General features: G+C 43.4%; 1 protein-coding gene across 1 annotated transcript in view; it reads right to left on the minus strand.

Moving 5' to 3' along the window:
- Positions 1 to 21,206, minus strand: part of Acot12 (acyl-CoA thioesterase 12) — a 36,157-nt gene extending 14,951 nt beyond the window's left edge. The window contains 5 exon segments of the mRNA XM_050153772.1: positions 5,006 to 5,141; positions 8,190 to 8,291; positions 10,844 to 10,904; positions 13,668 to 13,737; positions 21,021 to 21,206. Coding sequence (XP_050009729.1) covers positions 5,006 to 5,141; positions 8,190 to 8,291; positions 10,844 to 10,904; positions 13,668 to 13,737; positions 21,021 to 21,150 — 499 coding nt within the window. The 5' untranslated portion in view covers positions 21,151 to 21,206.
- Between the last annotated feature and the right edge of the window lie 1,780 nt (positions 21,207 to 22,986).

The following is a 22,986-nucleotide window of genomic DNA, read 5'->3' on the forward strand; positions in this document are numbered from 1 at the left end:
TCATTCTTCCCTCTTTTGATTAAACAGTACTAGCAACATGCAAGTTTTCCAACCTAGTGGGTGTGAAATGGTATCTCATGTTGGTTATAATTTGCATTTCATTGAGTACTAATGAGATCAACATTTTTTCATATGTATGTTAAATATTCTTGTCATCTCTTAATTAAATGTGTGTCTCTACCATTTGCTTCGACCCCATCTTTGCAACTTCAGTTAAATGAGTGTTAGGTTCTCACCACACACACACACACACACACATATAACATATATATATATATACACACACACACACAGACACACACGTGCACACACACTCACACATAACATTTATATATCATACATATATGTGTGTGTGGGGAGGGTGAAGTTTCTTTATTTTGAGATGGAGTCTCAGCTCTGTAGCCTAGGCTGCTCTTAAACTTTGTAAATAGTCTTAGTCTATTCTATGTCTTGCCTGGAAATTGTGGAAATCCCTGAATCTGGGCTAGGTCCTTCTCCACAGTACATATTTATATGCTGTTGCTGAAAACAGGGGGCCTAGAATACAGTTCACAGCGCACCAGAGGTTACATGATCTGCTTCCACACAGGCTACTGGTGGATATCGGGTGCCAACTCTGCATGAAGATAAACTTGGAACTGGATGTTCAAAGGCAACGCTTCCCCTATGCCAACCAAAGCTAAAGCCAAGAGAGAAAGGCACCCCCTCCAGAAAGAAGGGGAGAATTTCTAATGGAGAAATTCTCCATGGAGAGTCCCTGTGGGGAACTGCAGCTCCCCATGATTTCCTGGTTCACCCCTCCACCTAAGACAAGTGCCTGACTCTTCCCCCATGGCTTTGGGTACCTGCAGTTCCCAGAACCAGTGCCTGCCAGGTTGAGCACAGCCTCTCTCTGCTTCTTAGGTGTTCTCAAGTCATTGTCAACATCGCTGCTTTCTCTTCCTTTCTGACTGCTGAGACAGATTTGCAAACAAACTGTAGATTTCCCCCAGACATCAAGTCTACCACATTGCTGTAAACAAAACTGGCTTTGTTTTCTGGATGATTTTTTTTAAAGACATGTAAAATCTTAACCCCTTCTAACTTTTATTTATTTTTAATTTTCTAACTGTTTTTCTGGAATGGGATCTTGTTGTGCTGTGCAGGCCGGCTAGGAACTCCCGAGTTCAAGCAGTCGCTTTGCCTCAGCCTCGAGAGCATCTGGGATTCAGGTGCACGCCACCGTACTCTGCTCTCTGATTGCAAATCTGATCTTATTAGATGAGATTCTAAAAACATGATGAGTTAGTGCTGATTGAGATATTTTCAGTTTACTATCGCTTGCCCAAATGACATATTTTTGTGCAGAAAAAAATATTAACTTGGTATTAGAAACTATCTATAAACTATATTATAAAATAACAGTCTCAGCGTTTAATTCTTCTCTTACCAGAACATGTGGATGAACGTGTAGCACAGACGGAAGAAAGATTTATGTCTTTTAACTGTATGCCTTCTCACTTTGTAAATCCCTTATCCTGCACATGTCCCCTATCTATTTTTAAATGATTATGAACCAATTACAAAATAAAAATTAATAGATCTTAGAATCTGACAGATGTTGTTTAAAAAAAAACACCCATAATTAGGTAGTTTCATCTTTTCTGAGGGGAAGCTAAGAAAAAAAAAAGGTCACTCACGTCTATGAAGACATGGGCAGCACACACAGACCACTGGGAAATCACTCCTTGGTCAGGTTAAACACATACAGGCATCAGCCATGGCATGCATGCCAACGTGGACTCAGGATAAGTACCTTTTGTGTGGAAGTGTGTCTCCTTGTACATAACTTAAGATCTTCCTTGGGTGCAGAGAACATTTCCAGATCGCAGCCCTCACTAGAGCTAACTGTAAACAGACCTCGTTCTGTGAGCCAAGTGATCAAGTTCTGCTGTTGTCTGTTGGACGCTCTGCAGCTGTTATTTCACCGTTTCGCTTGCTTGATTTCACATTTGTCCTCTATATTTGATCAGGAACTTTGACCTGAATTCAGGTTGCTTTCTTCTAGCCCTTGTTTTCATTCTGCACACCCGGAGAGGTTCAACCAGGACAATGCTCTGACGATCTCATTTTCTACTGACAAATTACGACTGAAACAGCTCAAACTCTAATCCCCTTTCCCTAGTGATCCAGTGGTACAATAACACATTTCAACCATCCTTTACAAACTTAATCTCCTATTTTCTGCTTTGCTTGTGAAAACATAGAGTCTGGAATCAACTTTCTCAATATTCTATCAATACTCATTTCTACCATGTAGCATCTCAAAGGGCAAAGACCACTTAATCAGTCTGACAATATAGATCCCTTAGTTCAGTGGTTCTCAGCCTTCCTAATGAGTGACTCTTTAATACAGTTCCTCAGGTTTTGATGACCCCCCCACCCATAAAATTACTTTTGTTGCTACCTCATAGCTGTAATTTTGATACTGTTATGAATCATAATATAAAAATCTGATGTACAACCCCTGTGAAAAGGTCAATTGACGCTGGGGGTTGTGACCCACAGGTTGAGAACCACTGCCTCCGTCCACTGGTGATGGCCTGTCTACCTTCTTTTAGAATATGTTTTCTAATCAAAACCAGCCTCTCTGAGACCTAAGGGACAGGGAGTGGACAGACCACATGTGCTATCACTGCCCATTGTTCTTTCTTTAAGAAAACTGCCTCTAAGTTCCATGGTATCATTGGTGACATGGAAGCTAGTAATATTTCCCATATGAAGATCAGATTGATATGATAGCGATAGATGAAAAGTTGCTTTATTGAAAAGAATATATGATAATCTGTGTTAAGATAGATTAAATCAAATAGTGAGAAAAACTTTTTCAAAATCTGCAATTCCAAATTGAAGCAAACATATGGATCTGCTCTGATCAGCCTCCAAGGAAAATTAAACAGCAACGAAACTAAACAGCAATGAAATTTTGTTTAACTCATCTTCTCCTTCAGTCGGTCTTACTGGACCCCCTAAGGGTCCTCCCCAAGGCCCACAGACCTGGAGTCTGCACTTCTTTAATCACTGTCTACATTATTCTGGAACTATTCAAGCACACAACACTAGGGTTGAGCTATCAAGTGCAAAGACCTTGAATTATTCATCTTTTTGCCTCTTATGGCAAGCATGTTCCTTGCACATGATAGGCGTGTAATACATCTGTACTAGATGGGACTAAGTAGTTGATGTGTTCTTTCTGTCTTGATACTGAGAAGGAAGGAGCCAGACATTTATAAGGCAGTACATAATCTCATCTACAATCACACATTCCATTTCTGCAGTAAGTACCAGACCATCTGTCCAGCCCCTCGCTCAGCCCAGAGATGCATTTTTCCTCACTAGACCTCTTGCTCTAGAGTTCTCAAGTTAAAACTGGAAAATGATGAATGAGCCACGGATGTCAAAGCAATGACTGAAGAGGGTAAAGCAAATTCTTGCAAGGTCCGGAATAAATGCGCACAGACATCAGATATCCCTTCTGAAATTACCAAAGAACCTTGTGTACATTCCCTTTAGAAACCCAGGTGATGGAACTGCAATAAGGAGAGAGGCATTTTTTTGAAGGATTATGTGGATAGGAAGGCCATTGAAGGCAGGGGGACTGCACAGCCTCATTAAGAGCCATATTAACCACTGGCATTTCCCTGAGTTAAGACTGAAGCAGATGGGAGGGTCTTTGTCATCTCATGTCCTTCCTGGAGTTTTGGTGGCAAGAAGACAAGGTGGACATGGGTTGATTGCCTGTTTTCCTTTGTTTTTTTTTTTTTTTTTTAGTAATGGTTTTCTAATCTGCCCTAAGAATATTCTCAGGGTTTAACTACTTCAGTCCTTAGGAAAAAATGCACCTTGGAACCAAGACCATCTTTTCAAAGAAAGAGATTCTTCTAAGCCTGGTATATTTAAAGATGAAGTCTCTGCTTCCGTAAGTGATATTATTGCCCCACCGATATTCAGGAACTGGAAAGTACAGCATCAGCATGCATGCCCTTTCTTCTGAAAGCCGACTGCTACTTCAATAATGTCCACACCAACCATCCCAATCAGCCTTGAGTCATGACCAAGTTTTTCTCTCCTGGAAAACAATGCCACTGACCTTGAGGGCCCTGAAGAATGAACTAGAACCTTGAACTTCTTCTCAAGGCAGAAGTCTTGGAAAATCTCTCCTACCCAGTGGGCTTCTGTAGGGTTGTCCTGCAACCCTAATAATGCCCCCTGTCCAGCACGAGGCTTCCGTGTGTCTGACACTCTACCTCCTCTTCTCAACTCTGGCTTTTGCCTGCCTTCCTTGTTCTGGTCCTTCTCATCCTGTTCTCACCTATTCCTGTCCTCTTCTGCCCTTTCTCTTTTTCCTCTCCCTTCTTCCAGGTCAGGGAGTTGGAACTTCTTCTGGCTTCTCCAGCCACCTGGACTGGCTTGCTTCATCTCCTCTTCCACGCTATGTTCTCTCTTGGGAATTCGGAGATGGAGTCAAAGAGAAAGACAGAAGAGTTGGGAGGGGAACTACGACAGCAAAGAGCTAAAGAGCTCGGGAAACTGCTGAGGTCAAGCGTCAGAGTAGAAGTCACTAGGGAATATAATTAACTCTTTCCCTTCCGTTCTCATCACAGGAGTCTTCCGGCAGGCATCTTCCTGCTTGGAGTTTCCTTCTGTGTTGAGAGGATACATGGCTCATATGAAGCCCTGGATGAGAAAGAGCTTAGTGACCTGTGAAGTTTCCTATCAGTGTGCCCTGCCCACCACCCCTACTTCACCCATGCTACTAAAGGCTTGCTCGCTAACAATCACCAAGACTCCTGTGTCTCACTTCCTCCTCCAGAGGAATTCCAGCCTAGAAGCCTAGATCTCCACGCATAGTCTGAATGCCCAGTCCTTTTCCTCTCTACTGCCTAGGTCTGTCACAAAACGGATCTGGCATCACCCAAGCTGCCCTGTGCGTCATGACGCAGTTCCTGCGCGTAGGCGGACTCACCATCCAACCGGCAGCTCTCCTTCATGATGCTGTTGAAGGTGCTCTCGTGCTGCAGGCGGACTTTCCTTCTCTCGGCAGCCAGAGTGTATTCTACCTGCTCTTGCTCCGTTTGAAGCGGGACAGGTTTTAAATGGACCTGCAGGAAGAAAGTTTATCTTTGGAGTGTCATTTGCTGCTTCCTTCAAGGGCAGGTGCCCAGTGCGAGTTTTGCCATAGCGGAAGACAAACCGTATGCTCAAGTAAGGAGAGAATTTATGGGTGTTTCCGTGAAACATGCTGCTGAAAAGTCTTCCTCAGATTTCTTCTTTTAAAAGATCAAACCAGGCTTTGTTAGTTCTCATTTGAAAGACACCTTTGTTTATTTTCCTCATTTTATAAAATTTCTATGGAATGATAGAATCTAGGAGAGCTTTTGCCTTGTCGTATTGTACCGTGTTTTGTCCTGTTTGGCTGTTGTCTCTTGGAGGCCTGCTCTTTTCTGAGGAGGAAATGGAGGGGAAGTGGACACAGAGTATAGGGCAGGTGTGGGGAGCTCGGAGGAGTGGGGGGTGGGAAAACTGTGGTCAGAACGTATTGTATGAGAGATGAATCTATTTTCAATAAAAATACATTCTATAAATATGAAATCAACAAATTAAGGTGTGGTACTATTAATTCCCCTGGATTTTTATTGATATTGTTCCTATCTCTTTACAAAATTGAGACATTAAGGGGAGGTAATAAAGGCATCCTAGATGGAACTATCTTGAACCAAGAGATATTCCTAATTTGGAAATTTCATCACATGGTCAAAACAGTGCCTAGTAGACAGAAAGGATCAGGATGTCAGTGGAATCTTCAGCTGCACTCCAGAAACCTGGGAGGCAGCGTCCAGGCTCCAGCTCCCCGACAGGCGCCCCTGTCCTGGTTCTGTGTGTGATAGGTCTAGGCAGCTCCAGGATCCCTTTGGTCTGAACCTGACCCTTTACCCAGATAAGGGTGAAAAAAATCTCGTGACTCGTCATTCACTGTTTAAAGTCCAAGACTCCCAGAGTTGCCGGTCTCATATAACAGCGATGTGCAGATCGACAGTGACTCTTCGCAATGTCACTGTTTGGCTGCATGATCAGCTAAATCTAACCTTAGGTAACCTAAGGACATTTGCACCTCAGCTCCTCTGAAGAGAAGACCCTTGAATCCATTACGATGATTCCTGTTACATGAAGTACATCTGTGTGTTTGAAAATAAACTTGAGAGCAAGTGCTGCCTGGAAGGTGAAGCCCTCTGAAAGTCCCTGCTCCTTCCTTCCTATGCTTCTTTCCTTCCACAGTCTAGTCTTGTGGGCCTTTCTAAATACTTGGCCTGTGCAACGGTTGAACCAAACCTTGTTAATCATTGATAGTTTTATCCTGGGATGAAATCACTTTGGACAGAGATCCTGGTATTTCTTGTGGTTCAACCCAAGCCACAGCCTTTCATGCCTCTCCACATGAGGGGGTACCAAATAAGAAGGTACCAACTGGAAGGTACCAGCTGATCAAGGAAAGGTGCTTCACAGTTTAAGAAGTAGCCGGTTGTTGGAGCACCATAAGGTAGCTGGCTTCCCAGAATGGCTCTTGGAAGCCAGTTCTCGTCTCTGTAGAGATGGGACTTAGATGTGCCTACTCTACTTGTTACTGAATCCAGAATGAGAAGTATGAGGCCAGAGGGGGGAAAGATGGCCTCTGTGTACGGATGCTTCCACATAGAGCAAAGGATGCTGATGTATCCTCTGGTCATTTTCTGTCAAGCGTGGGAACTCTGTACCAACCCCCATAACATTCTCATTGGAAAAAGTCTAAAAGCTTTCGAGAGAATCAAGAAGAGACCAAAGGTTGGCAGGATCTCTCTCACGGCTTAGATTTTTATGAACGCAAGGATTCTCTAATGCTTTGTCAATGACTTGCTAGGCCCAACTTATATCCAAGGAAGCTACGTCTTTGTTTTCTAGATAATATAATTAGCAGCTGTGCACTGAGTTGGGAAAGCAGCACCCTTCGGCAATGGGAATTTGCCTGCTGCACATTTAATATGACGTCTGTTACAGAAAGTACTGCAGGTGTCAAAAGTCTGTGGGTCACCTGCCAGCCATGCATGGTGATGATCTAGCCCAGCTGTGCTACTGGGCTAGGTTTGTTATGGGGGTTTCAGTGGCCACCTTTGCTGGCTGCTGGGGAAGCATGGCTTTGTCCAAGCTATGTTGGCATTGGAGGCACTGTGGGGGAAAATCTCAGGCAAGGAAGAGGAGTGAGCAGTAGACCTTGTCATTGGCAAGTGATTAGGAGAAGCTATGTTTGCCTAGCCTTTGATCATTCCGCAATGAAATACTTAGATTATAATTTGAATTATTGCATTTTCACATGCGTTGATTTCCCCTAGGTATCCTAGCTCTAAGTAGAAGCAACAAGGAGGAAATTTGGGCATCCCACATTGAGGTAGATCTGGGCTCTAGTTGGGAGGGAGCTGAGCAACATACAAAGACACAGTTCTTCTTTCAAGGATGTTTCAGCTCAGATGCCCTGAAGTTTATTTTTAAACTCTCCTTACTCAGCAGCTTTGATACTTTCCTGAAGGTCTAAAAAAATGATTGGACCATGACTTTCAATTACTTTCCAAATTTTTCCTGATTAAAAAAAAATGTTTGACTTAATTTTGAACTCCAAAACCAAAAAAAGAACTAACCCAGTAAACAATATTTTTAAGAAGTAGATATGACTTCCAGATAATTTAAAAAACCATTTTTCCTCTTTCATAAATTTGGTACATTTTCTTTAAGGCATTCCTCTCAAAAGATCTTCCTATTCTGTTCTATGATGTCACCATAGAATAATAGCAATAAATATCAATGAATGAAAACCTTGAGGAAGTGAGTCCTCTCTCTCTCTCTCTCTCTCTCTCTCTCTCTCTCTCTCTGGTTTTTTGAGACAGGGTTTCTCTGTATAGCTTTGGTTGGAGCCTGTCCTGGAACTAGTTCTTGTAGACCAGGCTGTCCTCGAACTCACAGAGATCTGCCTGCCCCTGCCTCCCGAGTGCTGGGATTATTGGCATGCATCACCACTGCCCGGCAGAAGAAGTGAATCTTATAGTAAGAAGAAACCAATTCTAACGCAGTTATTCCTGTGTGCTGGCTTACAAGAAGGGTACCTGTTCACATGGAAAATTTACCTTTTCTTTTCCGACTGGTTTAGCAACAAAGGTAGAGAAAGCCACACAGAGGAGCTTCTCGGCGCCAGTGAACTTGTCCTGTACTATGACCTTGATACTGATCTGAAGGACAGAAAAGCAAACCATCAGTCATCCAGATAACAGATTCAACTGAGGCATGAAAGATACAGCTACACACTTCTCCAATCCGGCCTTCCAGTTTTTAAATGACATCAGCATTTTAATTTATCTTTAAGTGACACTATCATTTCAATGATGATCTCTAAACTATGACAAATGGAACTCTTCTGTATGTGGGGACACATACACTTGCCATGGAAAAATACGTGGGCTCTAGCTATCTAGGCTAAGTTATAACAGACTCATCACCCAGGGGAAATACTTATTAACTTTTAGGTTCATTTTCTTCTAGTTACACATGTTATATACAATATAATATTACATAATGCGTACACCCTTATATGTAATATTGCATGTATGTTTTATAAATGTATAAATGAGGTACACATTAATGTTTACATACATTATAAATTTATCACATTGCATTTGAAGTTCTATTCCAATCATAGTTTGTCTTGCTATAATAAGCATTTTAAAATCATATTATAAGTGAATGTTCTCTCAAGAACAAGGCAGCCTGCCAGAGAGAGGAACTAGTACTATTTTTAACCATTAGCCATTACATTTTATACCCCATGATAATGGGGGCAGAACTGCTGTGTTAGCTGTGGCTCGGTTTCCTTGGTTTGGTTTTTCTGGGGCAGTCAGCGAGTGACTGAGGCATTCTGTAAGGAGTCTACAGTGGGTGGCTCTCCCTCCACATGAAGAGCCTGAAGCTGGCTTTGCAGTCTTTGGATTTGGACTAAAAACACTCTCCTCATATCTCGCCCAGGTAAGTAGCACTGTCTTCTGAGGATAATGGGCAAGCTGGGGCATCTCAGTTCAGCACAGAGTAATGAATGATAAAGTGCATGTATTTCTACATCCTCACCAGGAACACAGTGTACAAAAATAATCAATAATCCATGACTCACTTTCAGTCCCTTAATTTGAAACAGAAATTTGTATTTGCATGGTAAATCTCAAGTTAACTGGATGGTAATGAATCCAACATGAACCAATTATTCTTCACCTCTACAAAAAAGCCCTCACCCACGTGGATGTTCACATTAGAGAAATACACAAAGAAGAAGAAAAATAAAACATCAAACAAGAAGAGTCTAGCTATAATTCTGGAGTGTTAAAGTTCAGACACTATCAGCTACCAGGACAGTTGATTGAGGTGTATAATGGACCAGTGTGTCAGAGCCATGGCATGGGGAGTTCATTAGGTTAGGGAACAGTAGGTAAGACTGGAATTACACTCTTATGTAAAGAAAAATAAAACTAGATAAGGGATAGGAAGCAACTATTTCTACATAAGGGGAAACAGGTGACAAGAGGCGATGATGCCCCAGGACAGGAAAGCAAATGAAAGGAACATAATATTACCTCTCATCTTGAAGGTGACAATAGGGAAGGGAAACCCACCTCATCTGATCTGAAGAAGCAGAGATCAAAAAGATCAAGGATCTGGGATTTGTTGGGTACCAGAAAAGAGATACATACATAAAGAGAGAATTCTGGGAATGTGCTTGTGGTCTCCGTAGGTCTAGACGTAGGGTTGGTACCAAACTGTGCATGCACGCCATGAGTCTGGTCATGAGTCAGACCAGAATAACTTCGGAGGAAAACGCCTCACACTAGGGAGCTGTCAGGTGAACACCTCCGGACCTCCCACACTGCTAGGAATCTTTGAGTTCTCCCTAGGTAGACCTCCCCAAGCCCGAGACTTCCACAGAGTCCACAGAAGACTGCTCCCTTCAAGAGGCCCCAGTTGCCTCTGTTAGCTTTATTGGCTAGCTGGCATTGCAGGGGACATGCATGTAAGGAGATGCAGACACACAGTATTGTAAGAAGAAGTAAGAACTAGAATCCATAGTTTGCAAAACCCAAAGATACCCTTCCCTCTTGCATGTTCACTTTGTGTGTATCCTTCTGTGGCATCTGGTGTCACCGTGAATGTGAGTGGCAGTACTGAGTGGGGGACATCAGTTCCTTAGCATTCACCTATTGTGCGTCTGACACAGATTTAAGGCTTTCTGAAATTCAGGATCCTTTCTAGGTGTCCCCCTTTGTGTTCTGAAAGCAGTGAATGTAACATGAAGGGCCAGGCCTGCTTGTTTGGGTTTTTACCCTGCCCAGCTCCCCACAACTGTTTAGCCCCAAAGAAAATCACACATAGGTCTCCATAAATTATAAAGCTGATTGGCCCATTAGCTCTAGCCTCTCACTGGCTAACTCTCACATCTTGATTAACCAATTTTTCTGATCTATGTTAGCCATGTGGCTCAGTACCTTTTTTCAGTGGGGCAGATCACACCCTGCAACTTCGGTGGTCTGGGCAGGAATGGGAGGAATCAACTTCCTCCTTCCCAGAATTCTCCTGTTCTCATTACATCATTTCTACTTCCTGTCTGGTTTTCCCGCCTATATTTCCTGCCTGGCCAATCAGTGTTTACTTAAAACATGATTGACAGAATACAGACAATTGTCCAGCACCAAGTGAAGGCGTGCCCTCTAGCAGGTGACCCTAAGGAAAGGGTGCCGCTCACCTCCATGCTTGTGCTGAATGCTCTGGTCACTTTTGCACGGATGGTAATAATTTGTCCAATTCTGTTGTTGTAAAAGAAAGACAGGTCTCAGCAATCCTAGCGCATTTCATTTTAGACTTAGAGATTTGGGCATAAAGCAATTCCACCTTTACCTGCTGATAGTACTCATTCACGGAAAACTTGGGCTAAAGCTAATAGCAAAGACAGGCCTTCAGGATAGATGTTAACCATTTAAATCATGCTTTATAACGCTAAGAGACTTCTCGCTACTCAATCAGAAAAGAGCTTTGGCAAGGACACGGTACAAGGTGACCCTGTTTGCAATAGACACTTTTTGCATATAGCCACTAATCCCCATATACATTCAGATAAGCACACAGGCAGAACTGTACCACTGATGCTTACTTTAAAACATTAACTAATAAACAAACAGACCAGCAAACATAAAGGAAAAAGTCAGCTTGCTAGGTAGACATGAGCCCTCAGAGCCGTTCCTCAATCCCATCCACCCACCCCTGCTATTGGAACTCTGAAAAGTTTGAGGTCAAGTCTTTGGGTAGCCAATCCCTTCCTCTTAGGGGAAATTAAGAGCTGCCCAACATAGGCTCCTTTGCTTCCTCATCCCACCTGACTCCATTTGAACCACTTTGTCACGGCTCACTCTATCTTGTATTTGTGTGCTCTACCCCACCCCATGGCCTTGTCTCCTTACAGGCAGTGTTGTTAGGCCTTTCCCCCTTAACTTTCCACCTCTCTGTTCTGCCTGACTGTCTCAGGCAATGAAAATATTTAAGGTTTCTCCTTCTAAAATCTTTCTTTCAACTCTAGTTTATTTACAGATTTGACTTTCCTGGAAGAATCACTGGTCTTTCTAGTTCATACTGCTCACTGAGTTTTGACTAATGGTGGCATTGAACTAAAAGTGCAGTCAATGAGCCAGGGCTGCTGGGCTTGATAAAGTAAGGTTGTCTTGGGGACACAGGTCAAACAGCATAGAAAGGAATGACTGAAAATTCACTGACAACAGAAACCTTTGTCATTAAATGAAATACTGTTCCTCACTGTGGCCACAGCAGCGACAAAATGAATTCCTTCTGGGTGCTGTGCACAAACCAAGGCAGCATGCCAAATGCTCTGAGTCAGAGAAGACAGCATGGCACTCACCGAGCCATGTGGTGATTCCCAATTCCCTCTCAACAGGAACTGGGCTTAAACAGTGATGTAGTTAGCAACTAGCTGGGCCAGAGTTCAAACTCTGGTCTTATCTGAGTTCAAAGCAGTGGACACATGGTTGTCTTGGGCTCCTAGGAAGGGTAGCAATCAGTTCTACATTAATCACAGTGCAGAGGCTCATTCAGTCCATGAGGTAAGTCAGCTGGTTTTCCTAGAAGAGTGGCCGTATCTACTCAATGCTTTTGTGTACAATCTGAGGCCCTGTACACTGTGTCTCTCATAATCTGTAGCAATACAGTCAGGAAAAGTAGTAGGGGAAGGAATTCACAGTCTGAACAAATCAGTATTTTAGTATCCTTTAAAAAATGTTTAGATTAATCTGACTGATTTAGAAAGGGATAAAAGTCATACAAGAATCTTCAGAGAGAGGACTTAGGGAATGTTGAATAAAATGGCCTATGCATTTGCATTTTGATGAAGCTGTTCTGTTTTTAGGGATCTTATCCCAAAATTCACTAGCAAAAAAATATGAATACATGCCATGTAAAGCCATATATTTAGGTATTCCCTGTAATAGCAAAAACAATTCAGTGTTTACTGATGGGTACTCATTGAGTTAGGGATCCAGATGTGAGCATGAGAGTTTCTACTAACACATTGAACAGCCGTGTGTGCATTGCACTAGAAGGGTTTTTTGGATGAATTCATATGGGAAAGGTGGAGAAAGTGACATCATATACTGGAATTTATTTCTAAGGAATGTGAATAAATTCTCATTTATATTTAATGTAAAGGGGTAATTATCAGATAAAAGGGTGGACACTTAATAGACAGGAGGAAGTCTGGGGAGCAGCCAGAAAGAGAGAGAGAGAATTTCCCAGAGTGAAATGTTTCTTTCCACATTTGAGTCTCCTGATTGTAAGTGTTTTAAATGACAAATCAGAATACCAAAAAAAAAAAAAAAAAAAAAAAGCAGTCTTAGAACACAGAAAGCAGTTGGCCTGGACCCTGTTCACATGGTAGTTTAGCCCATCTGGAGGAGAGTTCTCTGAGTAACTTCAGATGTGGGGATTGTGGCTACATGATGAGCATCTGCTGAATACTTACAAACTATGACTGGAATTTGCTTCAGAATAATTCACATAAGGGAAAGACCACCAAGGGATACGAATATATGAGGGCTGATCATTCGCACAGGCTAGTGGTGAGTTCTTGGGATACACCACACCATACTCGCTAATTTTATTGTCTAACCTGACGTTCTCTCCCATCAGGGCTGCTAGAACATACAAACACTCTCACATATGAACCGTCTTTTAAAATGTACTGTATTTACACACGAGTTAGTGTTAGTACCACACCAATACAGATACCTATTATCATCTGTCATGTAGGAAAAGGAGCCATTAAAGACAGAGTAATAGAAGGCGTGCACGCGTGACATTACACAGCATCTAACACTGAGAGTAACCGAACACAGCTAATACTGCCTGTGTGCTGAGGACCATAATGACCAGGGACCCCAGGATCGAGCCAAGCGCTTCTGGTTTTCTAAGAAACGCGACCATTGACTCCAGATGACTGAGGTGCAATAAACATGGACTGCAAATGAGCCAGAAGCCTGCCCGGAGTGACGAGAGCAGCGCCTTACCTGGCCGTGTCCTCAAACAGAATGTCGTCCATTGAGGCCGTGACGCAGGAAATCCCGGCATGTTTTTCAGCTTCAAAACACAGGTAAAGGAAGGCCATGTTAGTAGCTGTGACTGAATGTTTTAGCAAAGGGAAGAAGGGAGAAATCGAAGTCGATCTGTTTTAGTAACACATCCGCTCACTCACTATAGCTCCCCAGTGCCCCCCCCCTCCCCACACACAGACGCACAGTATGGCCTGTACTTACAAGCAGGCATTTGCTCTGTAATTGTTTCCACTAGGTGATGGAACTGTTCTCTCTCCTGAATTTTAACTTAGGAATCTCCAGCTTGAACTTTAAAACCAATATTCGGAAAACTGGCAACTGTAAGTAACAATTTTAGCAAGCTTTTGGTGACTCTAAATGTTGTTAGATTACTATCAAACTATTATTGTTCTTTTCTTTTATAAATGAACATAGGAGCTACATCCACTGTCTCGCCTAGCTTGTAGCTGCACATACTTAAATCAGTAATGACTGAGCAGGGAGCAGTCTGGGAGCCCTTGAGATCACCTCCCACATCAGAGGGGGATGTCTCTGGGAATCAGGGACACACAGGAAGCAGGCGGGCTGTGCTCATCACTTATTACCAAACTGACCAATCATGACAATGTTGTAGAAGGAGAGAGTTGGTGAGGAGGCGCTCGGCCTTTTCCATGGTCTGTATCTGCCCACAATTGCTTTGATTATTGGTTTTGCTTGATGTAAAAACACCAGAATTCATGCTATTTGGAAAAGATTTTATTCTTTTGTTCTTGTTTTGTTTTTTGTTTGTTTGTTTGTTTTGGTTTTTTGAGATGGGGTTTCTCTGTGTAACAGTCCAGTTAGCTATCCTGGAACTAGCTCTTGTAGACCAGGCTGGTCCTGAATTCACAGTGATCCACCTGCCTCTGCCTTCCGAGTGCTGGGACTAAAGGCGTGTGCCACCACCACCACCACCCGGATGCTATTTGGAAAAGATTTTGATGTGTGTTTCTGCCAGTAGAGAAAGTCAGTCAAAATCCAAACATTTTCATTGACCTTTTTTTTTTTTTTTTTTTTTTTTTTGAGAGAAAATCTTTCTATACAGGCTAGGATGGCCAGGAACTAACTTTGCAGCCCAAACTGACCTCCGGTACACACACTCACACACACACACACACACACACACACACACACACACACACACACACACACACACGCACGCACACCATGCACCGGGGCAGCTCCAAGTGCTATGTTTTCTGGTGTGCATCACCTTGCTTGACTCACTGGTTTCGATTAAAGAACTTTTGGCTTCATTCTTAAACTCAAAGGCATCACGGCTGATACACATTATAGAAATGACAGCGAATTAAACCAAATCCTTGTACATTGATGTAACGGATTACAACATAAGTACCAATTGCTCATCTCAGGTAAAAGGAGCTGAGAAATTAGCCATTTAGAACTCTGTGTGAGAGCAATGGGCAGGGAAGAGGCTTTGTTAGTTACAAAACAAGCCAGCAATAAGACGGGATATGAAGTGTCAAACTCTCGGCCTCTTTAGAGTGGGCTCAGCTTAAGGCAGGGGAGCAAACAGGAGACGAGTTTGGCTGATTTCTACGTATCGAGCAGGGTCGGTGTCATCTTTTTACCAGTCTGGCTAGGGGCTATTATAGATAATTTCTGAGTCAAATCCTTAGAGCTGCTATTTTTCCAGAGAAGTACTGAAAGTTCTCAAAAACAAACAATAAAACATTGACAAAAGAGTACCTAGTAAACACCCAGTCCACGAAGGGACAGGTTGTTAACTTAGAGTGTTCTTATTAACAGAGTATGATTATGTACGCCAATGCAACTTGCCAGCTTTAAGTGATTGAATAATAATGTTAATGAGGTCACCGATAGGAACATAGGGCTGCATTAAATTTTCCAGGGGGCTACTATGCTTACAGAGCTGAGGGCTAGATCGTAGGAAGGACCAGAGAGAGTCAGCAGCAGGTAACAGCATTTACTAAGCACTTCTCACTGGCCATGCACCAAGCCATGCATGTCAATCACAGAAGGCTAGTACTATTACTGGTTCCATCTTAAATGAAAACATTTAACCCTAGACAGATTCAAATGATTGTTCTAGTGGTTTTTGAATACATAAAATAGGAAATCAAGAAAAGAGTTGGATAGAAGAAGCCCAGACAGCTATCAGAGAGAGCCTCACTGAATGTGGACCCCAGCAGCCATACTTTCTACTACAAACCTGCAGGAACCGATAACAAAGAAGATAAAGATATGAGCGGTCAGCATAAGGTCCCTTGCTTTTGGACATGACTATGTGTTGCCTTTTCTTCATTTTTCAAGTATGCCAATAAGATGGCGTGAATTCAAAAGAACCGATTGTCCTTGTCCTTCATTTGGATCGCCCTTCCTACTTTCTCACAGTAGAGCAACTTAGTGATATTGCTGATTACCTAGGGAAAGTTGGAAACAGATTAGCAGAGTGATGACGGAATAAGCCAAGGTGTCCACGTAGAGGGCTCTTGAGCCCAGATCTGAGCTGTAGTGCGGCAGATGGGAGAGGAGAGCGGAAAGGAAGGCTGCTGAGGAGACAGAACAGTGATCCCAGCGAGCCTGTGGCTAGAACGGAGACACAAGGAAGAGGGCTGAGATGGAGCTAGAGGGAAGGCCGAGAACAGATCCTGAAGAGGCCTGGAGGCTCTTGTTTGTCATCGTTTTAGAGCTGTTATTATTAGATATCGTTCATTGTCTTCTGATCTCTGCTGTGACCATTTGGCTGCAAACTCTAATGCACTTGGGATGATGAGGTATCTGCTGTTGCTAATGAGGCTGGTCGTAATTTTAGTCATTGCTCTCATACACTGAGCGCAACCTTTCTGGTTGCTTTTAAGCATATCTGATTATAATATGCCTATGTATTATAATTTTTAAATTAATCTTGATCGGTGTTCTATGGATTCTAGAATCTGTATTCTTTTCAGCATGTTTGGGGGAAACTAAAGCCATTCTTCTCTGATTAGGGGTGAGTTTGTCCTACTTTCTTCTTTGGGGACTTTATACAGACCTAAAAGCTTTGTTTTCTTTTTTCATGACCATGTGAGACTTTGTATATGTGTGTATGGTGCTGGGAATTTAATTCTGACCTCGTGCATGCTAGGCAAGTGTGCTATACCATTGGCTCATAACCCCTTTTTTTGGTTGTTTGCAAGATCAGATAATTTATACTGATATATTTTCACATTTGCTAACTTTTTCCCCAACCATCTTCAATCTGTAGTGAAGGTTAACTAGTATATTTTAAATTTTATGTTAGTTTTCAGCTGTTGACTTTCCACGTTGTTTCCCATAAGACACTTTCTATTTCTCTTTTTGAGGTTCATTGCCTTTTTTGTTCTTTACAATAATATTATCAATTTCCTTGATATGATTATGATAGCTACATTCAAGTCCCTGAATTTTAATTCCAGCATCAGTATCATATGTAGATTAGTCTATTGATAATCTTTGGAGAATGAATTCTGTTTGCCTGCCTATTTGTGTGTCTATGTTCTCTATTATCTCCAAGCCCTCGCTGGTTTGTTGTTGAAATAGCGGGTTCTGATGAGCTCCTTGAAAAGGATTAGTTTTTCTTTTGTTGTTTTTTTTTTTTGAAAAAGCAAGTAGTTACAGTTACTAAGTCCAAACTATAAACCCATCATTTTAGAGATGGCCACGGCTCCTTCACTTTTTTTTTTTTTTTTTGGTCTTTACTAGGAGGTTGGGAGTCTGTCCTATATACACAGATCCAAAGTGCGCCAGATACCTGGCCAAGGATTACAAGCAGGGTGCTTTGCCTCTCTGGCTTTCTTTTTTCTGAAAACATCTCTCTTCATATTCTAGTGAATGCATTTTCCTCAACTATTGTCCTTTGGATGTTCAAACTGACAAAGGTGTAGATTTCTAATGAAACATTTACCTGGGAGAATGCTCTCTCCTCCATAATATCATTAAACATCCTCTCCTCCCCACATGCCCCATAAAACTAAATAAAAAAGAATTAGGGAAAAAGGAAAAGCTAGGCCACGGGCATTCTTCTCTCCCAGTGTAACCTTCATGTGTTCCAAACACTTTTCGTTCGCTTCTCGGTCACCTTAATTTACCTTTATTTGCTGTTTTATTCAGAGTTAATAGTTGTTACCTGTGGGGGAAGGTTTTCTGATAGGAAGTTCTTGACCAGGCTAGTGGAAAAACTAATTTAGCCTTTTAGTAAAGAAACAAAAGGTAAAGATGAAAAAAAAATCTGACATGATGAGATAAGCAAATTCTGGATGCACTTTAGGGCTATGAAGATGAGACCAGAGTAAAGGGAGAAGAGTTTGAGAGCCCCTGTGAAGCCCACAGGGCAGGGCGCTGGGGCTGGGGCTGGGGCTGGGGCTGGGCCTAAGCAACAGCATGGAGGCTCAGCACAGGGGCTCAGCTTAAAAGATTTTTCCAGAAGGAAGCGTTAACAAATCCAGAAAGAAAAGCATCGTATACTGAATGTGTGGAGAAGGAACCGATGTGGATAGCATGTCAAGGCTGGGGCCTAGATTTAACAACACAGTGGGGTGAGTGATGCTCCTTTAAAGTGAACATTCAGAAAGATTTACTGTTGACATGGAGGGGAATTGTGGTCTCGAGAGAGTTCAAAACAAGGAACAGACATGAGGGTGGAGGGTGACTCAGTGATGGCTCAAGCTTCTGGGCTGAAGGAGGGGAAGAGGAGGGGCCCCCAACAGGTATGAGGCCTAATGCTGATGCAATTGGAGTTGTGCGATTTTTTTTTTATTTAAATATCGAGAAGCTATTTTGGGATCTAATCTTGAGGGTTACAGCAGTGTCTTGGGGACATGACTATGCTCATTGTTTATCTTGGGAAACATTAACTGTACAGAGCACTGGTCAACAGAACTCAATGCCAGAAAAAAATAATGGCTCTTGCATTGTTCTTCAGATTCATCCACATTACCTAAATAATGTCCCTCACTATGCGGTGTCTTTTATTTCCAAAGAGTGCTCAACATGGCCATGATCTGTATAACTTTATCATAACAATGCTTTAGCATTTGCAATATTAACATTACCAGTCATGATGTTACCAACGGCAATATAATTGCTAAAGCATACAGTCTACAGTCTTTCTAGGATCCATGTTTCCAAAGACATCAAACTAGAAACTTTTAAGTCAGTTTCATTCTGTTGCCTTAGAAATAGGTATCCTCATTTCCAGCAATGTCAGTCATTTCCATTCTTTTTTCTTTTATTTACATGTGGATAAACTTCGTATTTCTGATTCCTTGTTACACTGCTCTGATCCAATCCAAATCTTGTTAGAAATTATTTGTTAAGACAGAAACCAAACACATCAGCCAATTGAAAGAAGAGTCATTGCAAATGCAGCTGAATTGTACATGGTGGTTAACATGCAGGGTTAATCTACCCAGCACTGGATTAATCTAGCAAGAAAAGTGGGTCCGTAATATTGTGAGCTTTACTTCTCTGCAGGACAAAGAACCCAGCTAGAACACAAGTCTTGCAAAGCTCCCTCCGGGGCTACTTTGTTATCTGATCGCACATTTCCCCAGAGCTGGGACTAGGAGGTGGTAATCGAGGTTCAGCATAGCGGCTGGACTTAAGGGACTAGACATAGGAAATGGGGAAAGATGCTGAAGCCGAGGAACAAGGCATGGAAATGTTCAAGAAAAGAAGAACAGGTGTGAAATTCCCTGGGGAGAAAAGCTTTGACGGTGCCCATGGTACATTGTATGGCAAACACAGTGTCACACTGCTCTTAACCGGGATGTCCTATAGATGATCAGTCTGGAGTTCTGAACTAGGCTCACAATCAACTCAAGTCTGTCTGCCTGGCCCCTCTGAGAATGAGTTTTCAGCATCAAAAAAAAAAAGCATCTGTAAAGAATGAGGGGAGTTTGGGTTTTACTTCAAGGATGATGGGAAAATGCTGAGCGGCCCTAAGCTGGGGGAGAAGAGTTGGGAGTCGCTGATATGATTCATGTACTCAAAGTTCACTGTGTTTAGATAACATCCCAAGGAAGCAAGATTGTACTAGGACACCAAAGAAATGTCTCCAGAAGGGAGGCATGGTAAAGTTTATTTGTATCCAAGACTATACCCCTCACTGGTCAAAGACAAAAGAAGTCAGCATGGGTTTAGGAGACCCAAGTTTCAAAAGTACTGTTCAACCCAGGCTCTCAGTGAGAAAACCATTTGTACTATAACCCACTGTTACATCCCTCGGTGTAAGCCAGTCCCAGTCAGAGCCTGAGTGTAGCGATGCAGAGAGGCTGCCTTTCGTGGTGAGACCATCACACAGCACTATGGACTGGGTGGGCTGAACAATAGACATTTAGCTCCTTTGGACTGGCCAGAGCTCTCTTCTTGATTTGCAGATGGCTCTTGCAGTAGCCTGACATGCGTCTATGCTCCAAGACACGGTCCTTTGGGGTCAGGATGTGCCCTTATCTTCTTGTTAACCTTACTCAATTACTTGTTTGCTCAATTATCACTTCCAATATGCAAACATTGGGGATGGTATGAAGACATCATTATGTTCATACTAGATGTTTTTGTTATTACCCTCAACCCTAGTGATTGGGGTAGGGGGGTGGAACACAAGGGCTTCACAACTGGACTACACCTCCAGGTCTTCTCCTTGCTGTTTTCAGTCTCATCCTCTCTCAAGCCTCTGACTGCCTAACAGCTGGTGGCAGTAAACCAAACAGAGAAGGGAATCTGGCAAAGGAGCAGTCCTTTCCCCAAGGAAACATTTAGATCACTTGAGAAAGCAGGAACTGTGAGCAGTCCTCTAAGAACAGTAAGTAATCTTGTTGTTTGTAAAGAAAATATGCTAACGTGTTCATGTGTGCGTGCACGCGCGTGCGCGCACAAAACCAGGGCTTCATGCTTGAGTGTGAACCCTTTTTTTCTAACCTCCGTTCCACTTAGTGAACTCAATCTTTAGAGTTCACTCTAAATTTTAAATATGGTTAAGTATAGATACAAGCAATCTATATAACAAAGTCTTTTAGCGGGTCTTCACTCTTGTGTGTGTTGAAGGACTAGGGTGCTGTGAGGAACTGTCTCAGTCATCACTTCTGTCTTCACAGAGCTCCTGCTCTCGGCCCTTGGGAACATTGCCCTTCCCGTAGGCTTCCTTCTCCCAAGCTATCTCAGGCTTCCACGCCGCCCTAGCGCATCCCCAGCGGCTACTTTTCAGGATCCCCAGGCGCCCTGGCCACCCTGGCCAGCAGCAGCAGCCCGCCCCGCCCGACGGTACCCTCGTGTGGGCCCCGCGCTTACCTGCCAGGCAGGCGGTGGTGTCCATCCACTTGAGTAGCTGTCCTGCGCTCAGCTCGCCGCGGGAGTCCGCGTGTGCGGGCTGGATAGCCTGGCTCATGAGCACCTCGCCCCGCGCCACCGTCGCTTCCATGGTCCCGGCTGAGATAGCCGTGCGCCAGTCGCCAGCGCCTGGACATCCCGCTCCCCCAGGGCCCGCCCCCGCTCCAAAGGGCGCCGCCTGCTCCCGCTGCCAGGTGCTTAGGAGGTGAGAGGTCAGGGTCCCACAAGTCACCCCGGTACTGCAGCACTGCAGCGAGGAGGGCGAGAGAGGACTCCGGCCTCTCCCCGGTCAGAACCCGAGTGCTGCTAAAAGACTCCAGCTCTAAAACTGGGGCGACTCTAGATTGCAGGACAGCGATCATGAAGACCTAGGAGGGCGCGTGAGAAGGGATTGCATGCTCTTGGCTTTGCTAGGCTTTGGGGCTTTGCTGCCTGGTCGGTTTAGTTTTTTTTTTTTTTTTCCTTCTAGACATTGCAACACTCCAGGTCTTTGTTAAAACTCTACCTTCTAATTCTTAGGACACTGTAATGGCTCCAAAAATCATTTTGTTAGGAAATCGATGCTGCTGATAAACAAAAAATAAAAGGTCATAGGAAGCTGGCGTGTGTGTAGGGACATCAGAGCCACCCAACTAGAGAAGGCTGCACTCTTTAGATTTATCTATAAAACACAAGATAGGAAACTGTCACATTGTTACCAATGATCCCCACAAGTCCCCAAAGATGCCTTCTTCAGCCCTCTTCATGGGAGACAAATCTAGGACACTGCCCACGAACTGAAGGGCCACACTCATAGGCAGCAGCCACTACACTTTCTTTGTAGAGCTCCGGCCCCGGCTTTACAAAGTGGTTCTTGTCAGGGAAACAGGGGCATCAAATGCCTTCAGGGGCTCCTAGATGCATGGATGGCTGCCTTGTGTGCAGTCAGTGCACACTTGTGGATGAAGTCACAGAGACCTGGAGAGGTGAGCTAAGACATGAAGACCAGCTCTTTGGAAGTCAGGACCTCCTATCTTTCTTGGGACCTCACTGACTTCAGGGAATGACACTGGCCTCTGGCCACCAAGAGCAGCCTCTGAGCATCAAGAAGGAGAGCCTGGTTTTTATTATTATTACTAATATTATCATAATAATAATTGTTATTACTATTGGAATTTCGAGACAGGCTTTCTCTAGCTATGGAGCCTGTCCTGGATAGTTTTTATTATTTTAAATGACATGCATGTATGTGCTGGGGTGTGGGCATGTGCACCTACCTAAGTGCTGGTCCTCAGAACCCCTAGACTGGAGAACTGGATCTTCTTGGAACTGGAATCACAGGCAGTTGTGAGCCGCCTGATGTTACAACTGAGAGCCCACTCTCTGGAGAGCGATACCAGCTGTTAACCAGTGAACCATCTTTCCAGCCCTGACCCTGGGTCCTTTGCCTCCCCTCTAAACACACACATACTTAGCAAGCAAGGCGGGAAGGAGTACTGACTTGACGGACTTCAGGAGCCTTCGTATCTGGCCAGTTGCAGACTACACGAGCGCAAATAAAAATGGAAGGCAAGGAGGAGGTTTGATTTTGTAAGAGGCATGAGCCAATTCAACAGGACGTTTCAAAGGGGGATCTTGTGTAGCGCAGGCTGGATTTGAACTTTCCTGTTTCACCGCTGCATTGACTTTAAAATCAGTGAAAGCCGCTGTATCCGAGATGATCCCTTTCCATAGACAGAGTTGTTATTCACTGGCAATGTGACTATGTCCATATCACGTGTAGTAATGTCTGCGGTGTTCGTAACACCTTGGTATCTATCTTCTGTCATGACAACCATCGCTATTTAGGAATCAGTGAATCAGAGGACTGTTCAGCTTGTACTCACTCCATCTACTGATAACTCTATGGGAGGTTTCCGTTGATGTTGGACTTGGTCATGTGACTTGT

Source organism: Alexandromys fortis, unplaced genomic scaffold (assembly GCF_014885135.2).
Source record: "Alexandromys fortis isolate MF-2015 unplaced genomic scaffold, M_Fortis_MF-2015_v1.1 scaffold_79, whole genome shotgun sequence".
NCBI lineage: Eukaryota > Metazoa > Chordata > Mammalia > Rodentia > Cricetidae > Alexandromys > Alexandromys fortis.